We start from the raw sequence: 11,744 nt of genomic DNA, 5'->3' as shown, positions 1-11,744 counted from the left end.
AAAAACTAGAAAAGCATTGCCACGGCGCCCTAGGCATTTGCATCAATCGGTTGCCTACCCTATCGATACAGCTCTGTATATCATTTATATAAATATATATTATATATAATTATGTAATGTATATAGAAATACATATGAATATATAAAGTTGTTTTGATAAAACCTCTGTGATATTGTTGTTTATGTATAATTATATGTTTTTTTATTTAGATTATGTATATATATATATACAGAGAAAAAAAAGCTCAATTGAATCGACTTGGCTTTAAGCCAAGTCGAAAAGCTTCATTTGTGAAACTTGATTTATTTTATTAATGTATAAAAATGCTGCTGTAAATATTTTATTAAATTTAATCGATTTTAAAATGTATATCCACAGTTGAACTATGATAAATTTCTGTAGCGCTAAGAAATTTGTCAAATTCAACCCTAAAACGCAAAGGTTTAAATAAAAACAACCCCTTATATATACACACATATATTATGAGATTCAATAATAGTAATCAATATAATTTAACAGTCTTACACGAGGAAAGTAATTCGCGGCCTATTTCGTATTTCCGCTGAAATTGATTAACTTTATTTATTTAATAATATATAAGTTCATATATTATTATTTTTTATTTATATAAATAACTAATATTAAATACAATTCTTCAACGGCTTATACATAATTTCATACAAAATGTTGCAATTTACTATAATTATTTAAAAGACTTTTTTTATTTATTTTTATTATATAATATATATAATTTTAAATTTCATTCATGTATGTGTGTGTTATGTGTGTAGATATAATATGTATATAACATACAGGGCTACCATATTTTATTTATACAGATCAAACTGAGTGTCGAATTAGGTTTAGGGCAGCAATATAAAATCGTTAATATAATTTCGTAGTAAAAAATGTGTTTTTACATATTGATTTCATATAATAGATACCGGGACGTACGGTAGCCCTATATACGCACAATATTATAAATATTATTATGATTATATACATATACATAAATATAATGTGTATGTATATATTTTTAATATATATATATTCGTATGTGTATATGAGAATATGGCACATTTATAATAAAACACGAATAACAAATACGATTCACTCTCATTAAATTTTGCATATTTTCTGGGAGTATTTAACAACGTTTAAGCAGTTCTTTCGCACTCGATTCAAGGACGTGCAATTTCATAAAGGTGGAACGTGGATACCCCTGTTGGCATCAACAAATAAATTTTAAAAATTTACTTTCGGGATCGATAGACTTGTTGTCGGCGATGTCTATCACCCGTCCCACCACATTACTATGAGCTCCCAGAACGTCTTTGGCGGAGAGTGGCCGCCAAAGACGAGTGACGAATTTCAGAGAGCTGGATCGCTTGTCGAACCCATCTTTAGTAACTCCAATTTCTTTTTTGCTATTTTCGAATAGAGAATATCTATAGGCTTCGTGGTGTCATACAGCGAGGGTGCTCTGAAGATGATCAGCGCCGTCCCCAGCAGACAGACGAACGTGAAGATGTACAGGAACATTCTGTCTAACACCATCGCTACATACTTCCAGTCTTCTTCCACCTAAATAAAAAAATGCACATTTTAAAAATTAGGTAATTACACGATAAATAAACTATCCAAATAAAATCTCGAAAGTCAAGTGTGGTAAATGGGAAAAACTGTATTGGATAAAAAAAATACGGTTAACCATTTCAAATCATCCCCATATTTTGTAACTATTCTCATAAAAATAAACAAATATTATTAGCAATGAATCAAATATTATTTATGTTATTTATTAATTAATTAAAAAAATGTTAAATTTAATGAAATAATATTAAATATTGTGTATATTGGAGCTCAATTTTTTAGATGAAAATAATAGTTTTACTTTTTTCCACTATTCTTATACATATCACATAAAAATAAAGCATCTTTAAAATAGTAAGTAATTCGAAAGACGCCTGAAAAAAAATTGACAAATCCACGATAAAAAATGTCACATATGTCAGAAGATATATTGTACATATTAACTGATGACTGTTAAATAAACAGAAGATAACGAAGACCCTAATAAATCTAAAAAATACAATTATTTTATTTATTTATTTATTTTTATTAATTTATTTAGCTTAATAGCTAATCTTTACATTATTAGAGTACAGTTTTATTATTTTTCTGGAAAATTGCCAATCATGAAATTAGTTGATTTGAACAGAGAAGATAAAATAAAAGGTAACTTTTTTATTTGTATGAATTCTAATGTTAATTAATAAATTATATAAATAGATCAAAAAACCTATACCATCAATTATTATGTATATAATATAATATGGTTTAAATAAATTTGAGTCTGAACTAATATAATATTACTAAAAACAAAAATACTACAAAAATCGTTAGACTTTTGAGATATCTCGTAAACGTTGCTACAGAAAAAAATATTCTCAGACTTATAAAGAATAGTTTAAAAACAGGTATAACGATGTATTATATCAATATAACAGAAATAGGAAATTTGCAGTCAGAAACTATACGTTTAGTATTAAAAAAATGCAATTGAAAAAGACAATATTTTAGTAAAGTAATTCATAATATATAAGGACGGAATAACGTAGTCCGTAACGTCTCAGACTTGTAACTCTGAGGTTGCGGGCTCGAGCCCTGGCAGCGGCACTCAAATTTTTATTAAAAAAAATAAGCTCTTATTAAAAAAAAACCAGCCCCAACTGCAGTGAAATCTATTCGTTATAAATTATATTACACATAATAGTTTATGTGGTGGTTAATACTTACTTATATGTATTCATTATATCAGATTGACGATATTTTGGCCTCAAAACCTGAAGCAGCTTTATTTATGTTTTATTTTTAAATGGTTTACTAACAAGACCATTCGAAACAACATGTGCCAATGATATTGATATCATCAGCATTTTTAATAAATCTACGGTGGAAATGATAAGAAATAATAAGGAAAATGATAACGACGCCGTGAAATATTATTCCTAAAGTGGGCCGGACTCATCTGATCCCACATACATGAAACATACAAAGCAGATAACTTTTAAGAAACATGAGAGAATAAAAAGCTCAGGTAGAACAAAGATACTACTAAACGATTAGTATCAGAATATAACACAATTTTGGATGAGATCAAAGACAACCCTAGACACTATAATATTCACGTTTCGTAAAATATCATCAGTTTTCTTCCGTCGTTTTTATTTATTAAAATATATAATTAAATTATTTATATAATAATAATGGTACTTACACTTTCGAATGAGTCTTTATTTTTTACATGTTGAGCAATAAATCTGGAACCTTCTATAGTCTTCTCCATCTCCCTGATGTAGGGCTTGTCGAAGGCAGGGCTGACGTCTCCGTCGTCGCCGCAGGGACTTCCGCCCCCGGGGCTGAAGAGGTCGTCGTCGGCCCCCGGCAGTGGCAGCGGGGGCTCCACAAAACAGGGCCCCGTCGGCGAGGAGGTCTCGAACCTCGATGGCGGTAACGCTGGTATGTCATAGTCCGCACTGAACCTTTTTCCGCCACCGTAAGGAACAAACTTATCGACGTCGGGCGGCACACTAAACACTTCCGTCAAACCCTTGTCTTCCTCCTCTTGGTTCGGTTCCTCCTTAGCAGGTCTTTTAATGCAAAGCACTGTTGGTAATAGTTCTAAAAAAAGTCTACGCACCCACGGCGCCATTTTATGCGTAACCGGTGAACGAAAATTAACGTTAAGCACAGCGATTGTCACCACTACCGACAGAGTCACCAACATCATAGTGAACAGCAGATATTTACCTAACAGCGGCACAGTGAGGGATGTGGGCGGGATGATTTCGGCTAACAACAGGAAAAACACAGTCAACGACAGAAGGATGGAGATACACAACGAGATTTTCTCGCCCGAGTCGCTCGGGAGGTAGAACACTAATACCGAAAGGAACGAGATACCGACGCAGGGAATGATGAGGTTCACGGTGTAAAACAGGGTTTTTCTTCTTATCGTAAGGTTGAAAATTATATCCGGATACGGTTCTTCGCAACACGAGTAGAACTTTTCGTTGCGTACGGCCGGCACCCTCATTATGTCCCACTCCACCGAAATGTAGTAGTCCTGAAGGTCTATTCCCAGCTCTATGATGTCTGAATCTGGAGTCTGCTGCAGATGCCTCAGATCCACCTGTAAATGAGAAGCACAATCAAAACATAATAAAAAAATATTATCACAAGAGTGTTTAATTTTATGTAAAATTAATGATAAAAACTATTTAGAACCCCAAAAACAACTCGCCGTGATTTTCTTTATTGATGGCGAGACCTTTGCATTTCTTCGGGGTGTTTCACCCCTATAACGCCACTCTATCGAATAGCGTTTACACTTAGAATAAACAACCTTTGTTTCATTTCCCGCGACTATCTTGTTTTTTTAACAAGGGAAAAGAGTTTTGCCACAAAACTTGCACTGACCCTACTCATGTGAAGGTGATTTTGATTGGTACGATGTATGGTATATTTGGTAAGATCGAACTTTGCCACAATTTATCTAATCTTTAAGCAACGGTCAATAAGCACATTATTTTCTATACGTTTATTTTAATATTATAATTAATTTTACAAACATAATAATATATAAAATGCATGTAACTGGTTTATCATCATTATCATGTTTTATTATTCGCTATAATGTAACACAAAATAAAATTTTAATTTTGGAAAAAAAACTAAGAAATCCTTTAGAATTTAAGTGAAAGAAAAACTAAAAAAAAAATATTTGAAGTGCTAATTTAACTACATGAAGTTAAAAATTTGAAACCATTGATATGTAGTCATTGGTATTTAAAGCAATATGTGCTTTGAAATTTGTTTTTATATTTAGTTTTTATTTTTATCGTAGTAGGTTAGTGTGATTACATGAAATATTTGCACAATATTTTCTGGTATAAGAATGCCAATGTGTTTTAATTGTTTGTATTTAAAAACTATTATGAAGCTTTTTAAGGTAAATGGAAAAATATTTACTATATATTTTTAATGATTTTTAATTTAGAAAAAATAGTATTAAAAATGTTACTTCACACCGGATAAGTCATGATAGGTATGATTATTTGTTTGTATACTTAGATTTTTTTTATTGTAAGCGCGCTTTTTTTATTAAATTTAATGACTAACATTTTATAGTGAAATTCCAAAACGTGTTTATTAAATTTAAGCCTATGTATTAAATGCTAGACTTCCATTCTACATGTCTACCTTATTTACTTTGGAGAGGCGGTAGCAAAGTTTGTCTATGTTTCGTAACTATAATTGATTATATTTTATTTTGGTCGATTTTAATGTTTCACCTCTAAAATATTGATTTAGGTTTTTTGCCATTTATTTGCAATTTTTTAAATATATGTATAAGATAAACATTTTTTTTTGAAACATATTGTTTGTATACAAGATAAAATGGAAAGGCCTGAGCAAACTTCCTTAGAAACTCTTATTGAAATATTACGCGTTATCGATTATATATCAATTTTATTTTTAATTTATTAAGCAATATAGCTTTTACTTTTCCGGTATGGGCGTATTAAGCGCAGCGTTCAGTTAGGGGTCTTGTGTATAGTTTGTAAAGCAAACATTCATGTCTTTTAACAAAACGTACATAAACTCTGCCGCTACCTCTCTAAAATGAATAATGTAGAAAAATAAATTAAAAAACAAGCATTAAATACATGGGCTTACACCTAGACTCTAAGTATAAATTTATTAAACATATTTTGCAACTACGCTTTAAAAAACTTGCCGCCATTGTGGCATTTAGACCGATATTTATTAGAAAGAGCGCGTCAATTTAAGAAAATAATATTTTCTCTATAAACATTTTAACATAAATCTTCCAGCTGTAAAATACACCAGTAATACTATTTTTTGTAAATTACAAGTCATTCAAAATAAATATATAAAACTTTTTATACTAATCTTAAACAAATAATAATTTTGCGAAATAACACTAACCCACTAATCTTGTGTATCGGTGACTACGATATAAACAAACTTTAATTTAAATACAAGCACAAAATGACAAAGCATATATTGCTTTAGATGCTAAGACAGCATATCGACCATTTCAGATCTTTATTAAAATGTACTGAAGTTATCGTTAAATTTATCGTTTTTATTTCTATATTTCTTTTTTATCTTCCGCCAAAATAAAAAGAGGTTTTTGTTTTTTTTTCCTTAAATTATAAGCACAAACGTTTTATTTCTTATCAAATAGTAAACAAGATAATGATTATAAACCAGTAACATGTTTAGTATTTATAATTAGTATAAATAAATGTATTGAAAAAAATTGACATCCCATACCGTGTCACAAGATTTTCTATATCTAACATTTAACCCTTTAAACGCCAGCGATTTTTTAGTGAGTAACCTGTTATTTATCTTCACACGTCAGTATCTCAATCTAAAAATATATATAAAATACTTGGTTTTCTGATAAATTAAGCAAGTATAATATTCTTTATTAATTAAAAAAAAATTGTAAATAGTTCGTGAATTTGTTTTAAAAAAATAATTTGTTTAAGAAAATAATAATAAACAATTGACTTACCGGTGAGATGCTGGCGTTTAAGTGGTTACAGGCATATACTCTTTTTTCAGTTTAAGACTATCAATTGGAACAATAAAGTTAATTTTGAAAAAAATATAAGTTTTTTACACGAATCGTTGTATATTCTGATTAAACAGATTGCAAGGTTATTGATATTAAATCTGATAAAATTAAGAGCATAAAAGGCTACTATCCCTCGCGTGTACATAAAAAGGAAGTAGTCCCGCGTTGTTGTCTTTATACATTTTTTTGTTCTTTAGTCGGGCACGCATGCAAATTTCGACCAAAATATCAACAATAAAATCGAACGCCCCCATAAAACGGCGTCGGTCGTAAAAACTTTAGAATCTCGCAAGACACATACAGTAGTAGTACCGACGCGGGATTTTATTGTGAGGTTTCTCCGGGTGTCTCAGCCATTGTCGGGTCGGTTTCAAGTTTGCCTATAAAAGCTCGGCTTTTGGACAAGTTCTTGGGCGCAGTTTACGAGCCGTAATTAAACCTTCGCCCTTAACTTTTGACTAATAGGGAGGCATGCCCAAGCGTTCGCGGTTTGGATTATGTTAATCATCTTCCGAAGGCGCACAGATTTAACATCGAAGACGAACGCAAACTAAATGAACTCGACTTTGAACGCATAGTTATAAACCTGGTGAAGTCACAGTTGGTTTGTTTGGTTTCTAAAAGCGGATATGTTATCGCGATCGCAAAGTCTTCACTTTATTAAGAACGTAACACAAATTTAAATATTAATCACATGAGGAACAGTAATATAGATGTTTTATTAAGTGCATTCAATGTAGGATATTTACCTTCAATACCATTAAAAATCAATATCAATCAATAATAATCATCACATGATTAAAAATATACATATATTTCGATATTTAAGCTGTAAAATAATATTATTAAGTGATATTTATATGCTTAAAAAATATATATTTATGATTTATATGTATTAAAAATAAGTACTATGCTAGTTTATAATAAATTATAAGTGTAACTTAAATTTAACCTCGTCTATGTTAAATAAAAATAATATTTTCAAACCAACTTCTAGTATGTAGTGTATATGAACTGAATATAATATGAAGAGGTATTATAATATGATACACTTTTATTGTATTGTCTTTTCACTGGCTTTACTTTTCACCCGCATAAAAAATATTAGGTCCGACCCAAAAGCGAGGACCTCTCGACGAGTACATTCACACTTTGGTAAGGATTTTTATTCAGGCGGGATTCAAATCAGGCGGACCTTTGTTTTATAAGCTATTGTATGTATTATATGTGTACGTATTATTTTGCCGACTAGTCCACGTTGTCGTGTAATAAGAAGCAAACACATAAACAAAAGCGGCCATTGTGTGTAAACTTTCCGCGTTTTTCCATTCGGTCCATACAATTGGATATGCGCATATTAAAAAAAATGATAACGAAAAATCGCGCCGGCAAGAGAAAGAGAGGCGCAGAGGGGAAAACGTAACTACTATATTAAATCCCTTTCCATTTGAAAATTTGTTATTAAAATCATATTGGAGGAAAATGGAAGAAAGTGCGGAAAAAACCTCCAAAGGAAAACGGTTCGATACCGTAATTATATTCGCGAGCACGAACCGCCGAGATGGATTTATTTCCGACAGTTTATTAATCGCTGTTTGAATCGTGCTCTTTATACGTTAAATTTCCCATAACTTATACATATTTATATATGATATCGGATATAAATATTAAAATCGGGCCTTTGAACCGAATCGTAATTTCGGCCCCCCCTGAACCAATTTAGAATGCATTATATCTGTATAAGGGTATACCTAAGTAGCAAATCGTGTATTTTGGGTTGAATTTGTTTGTTGATTTATGGTAATGGGGCAAAATTAGAATTATATTGAAGCTAAAAGCAATACCATAACTAAAAGTAACTACGAATTATATGTTTTTTTAAATATCACCGATTAAACTTTTAAAAAATAGATTAAATAAATTGTTTTTTTTTTATGATAATTTAAAATAAAAAACGATACAAACTACTACATATATAAACAAACATCTATTCATATATTTTAGTACTGGATAACAGAAACAGTGTGTAGCTTAATACAAATAAATAATAGGTATTTTCAGCCTTAAGTCTATCGCGAATAAATGATTAAAATCTTAATAATTATTTCGAAAGGTGGAAAATTAAAATTAATTAAAATTAAGCGTAATTATATTTACGAAACGTAGACAAACTTTGTCACCACTTCTCCAAAGAAAACAGGGCAGTATTGTAAAATATAAATCTAGCTTGAAATATGCTGACACCTGGAATATAAGCTTAAAATTAATAAATACATATTGTAACTTTGCTCTAAAAAGCTTGCCGTTGAACGACTCATAGACCGATTTTAAAAAAATACCACGCTCACCACAAAAATTAAACAATTAAACAACAAAAGAAATAACACCATTATATTTTTTATATATTACAAGTCATAATACACATTTTTATACTAATCTAATTATACTAAGGTATCTTGAAATGAATATAGTTTTTTTAATTAAACATAAAAAATACTTTTAAATAATTATTTTAATCTTATCGATTAACAATATTTTTACTTAATATATAACCTTCTCCCACCTCTTTTAAAGTCATTTTTTAATTTATCTGCAAAACATGTTAGAAGCTTTGATTCATAATATGCCAATAGCTTCATTTTCACATCGTCTACATTTTGATTTTTTTCATTTAGGAAGAGTTGCATCTATCGAAATAAATAGCAGTCAGAGAGAGCAAGATCTAGAGAATAAGGTGAATAAGATACTTCTGTTGACAAATGTAGTTTTTTTTTTAATTCTTTGTGTAAACTATTTAGCTGATCACAATATAAACTTGCTGTTATTATTCATCTAGGCTTAATATTGTAAGCACGATCTCTTTGCAATCACACCATTTTCTACAGTAAGCCCAAGCTTCGAGATGAGATTTACTACTTGAAAGATCACCACAGTATTCTACAGTAATTACTGTCAAACGATATCCGTTTTTCATCTCTGGGTATCAAATGATAAAAAAGACGATCAGCTTTAAGATCTAGAAGCTCTTAAGATATACATACACGCGTCGACATGTTTTCTTCGCTCAATTCATGTCCCATAAACATTGTATCCAAGCCTTCCCAATCTGACTGGTTTAGGTTCTCAGTCAGCTGATGGATTTGCTTCAATTTTTGTAGCTAGGACATAATCGTCTTGATATTGTAATTTGCTGTACGAATTTATTTAAACAATATTTGCCATTTACTGATATCTAATGAATTACCTACCATTTAACAGATGTTTTTTCGGCCTTAAAATTTTTTTAAAAATTCTACCATAATAAATTTTGAGGCGCAATTTTTTTTCAAATCTCGGAATGTAAAATCCAGATATGCAATAACATATATAAAATAAAAGATGCACTAAGGTATAAAATTTAATGAATTGACATTCGTTTTGGGATATCTAATATATATAAAAAATAGTACAATTTTTTATTATATTTATATCCATACTCTTGTACTTAAATTATGCAATTATAAAATTGAAAAGGTTAAACATTTGGTAAAAAAAATAAGTTAAAAGCAATATAAGAAAAATAAGGAGTACAAATTCGAACTTACAATTAAGAAATATTTATGTAACAGATAGTTCCATAAAGTAATGGGCGTAACGGCCACCAGCAAATAAAAGATGGCGTCTGAGTGTAAACTTCGCGACGGGGGAAATAAGAGGAGCTTTGGAGATTAGTCGACGTTAAGGGTGGCAACGAAAGAATGGATGCTGGGGCCCCGAGATGAGTTTTTAATGAAATGCAAAGCAAAACAAAGAGCCTTACTCTCGGAATATTTACGTTTGAGTAGGTCCATTGCGCGAATGTCCACCGATTCAATTACTTTTTTCGATCGCAACAACAGGGTGTTTCTTAATGGTTTACGATCAATGTATATTTTTTTAAATTATCTATGTACAATCATTTTAAAAAATATATAAACAAATTAGATAAAAGCAATATTTGATAAATTAGTTGGACACTTTAAAGCATTTGGCTCAAGATCAAATAGTCTGAAAAAGCAATCATTAATACAATGACTAGTAAAAAGTATTAACTTCAACTTTTCATTGAGTAATTTGGCTTGAAGTTATATTCAACTTCATATAGTTTGACTTGCTATATTAAGAATAGCTTCATTGTTTATGTGTATAGTCATGAATATATTGTATTTGAATATTTATGTTTTAGATTGCTTCACTTTTTCATTATTTTAATATAAAAATTATATGTAATTGTAACGAGTCCGGTCATTTATTATTATTAATAGTGTAAAAGAGAGGTTAATATATTGCATTAAAAAAATAAACGTTTCTCGTATATAATGGCACAGAAAAATATAATCTAAGTCCGGTTAAAGTAAATCACGGCTGAAGCACTCGATTGTATTTTTGAAGTTTGTTTTATTTTTAAAACATACAATAAAGTCCACATTATCCGTTCGCTTTTGTGCAAACATTCGGATTTATTTGTTTTAAACGGTGTGCTCGGCGGATAAGCGATCGAACAATCGCGAATAAGGACGGCGCCATTGTTGCAAACAAAATAATTCCAGACAAAACAGTGGCGAAAGTTGCGAATAAAGCGTATTTGCAACAAACAAAGGAAACTTTGGCAAACAATTAAAACGACCGCGCTTTCAGCTGTACGCTACCATTCATTTTCGAAAAATTCGTCTCTGTTGTTGCCAATATTTTTTTGCGCAGCTCACCATGTAGCCGTCGTAGGTCCAGGAGCCGAACTTCATGAAGCACGTCTGTTCGTCGAAGGGGAAGTACTCGACGTCAATCTCGCAGAAAGATTTGTAAATGGCAGGCGGCTTCCAAATGACTTTTCCGGTATGGTGAAGGATTGCTTTAGTCATGATGGTCACCTCGTAGTTACCATCGGCACTGAAAGTAAAATAAATAATAATGTCAATACATGTGATATTAAAAAAGTCCAGACCATTTATAAAAATATTTTATAAATTGTCTAGACTTTGTTTTCGGGATTAACATATAATAGCTTTAGGATACACCTTTGAAACGAGTGTCTTAAGTTCAACGTCATCA

At 30.6% G+C, this 11,744-nt stretch overlaps 1 protein-coding gene across 8 annotated transcripts in view; it reads right to left on the bottom strand.

Annotated features, from left to right (window-relative positions):
- Window positions 1–1,251: 1,251 nt before the first annotated feature.
- The window catches only part of nAChRalpha1 (nicotinic acetylcholine receptor alpha1), a 173,967-nt gene continuing 163,474 nt past the window's right edge, over window positions 1,252–11,744 (bottom strand). For all 8 annotated transcript variants that reach the window (XM_088182282.1, XM_088182266.1, XM_088182258.1 and 5 more), the window contains 3 exons: window positions 11,402–11,582; window positions 3,282–4,196; window positions 1,252–1,585 (listed from right to left, as the gene is read on the bottom strand). In XM_088182282.1, coding sequence (XP_088038408.1) covers window positions 1,373–1,585; window positions 3,282–4,196; window positions 11,402–11,582 — 1,309 coding nt within the window. In that variant the 3' untranslated portion in view covers window positions 1,252–1,372. The remainder of the gene's footprint in view (window positions 1,586–3,281; window positions 4,197–11,401; window positions 11,583–11,744) is intronic.

This window comes from Plectrocnemia conspersa, unplaced genomic scaffold (assembly GCF_051122295.1).
Source record: "Plectrocnemia conspersa isolate PC_06_02 unplaced genomic scaffold, ASM5112229v1 ptg000001l, whole genome shotgun sequence".
In the NCBI taxonomy this organism is placed as follows: Eukaryota; Metazoa; Arthropoda; class Insecta; order Trichoptera; family Polycentropodidae; genus Plectrocnemia; species Plectrocnemia conspersa.
Note: the sequence above shows the minus strand (reverse complement) of the source record. Positions and strands in the feature narration are given on the sequence as shown.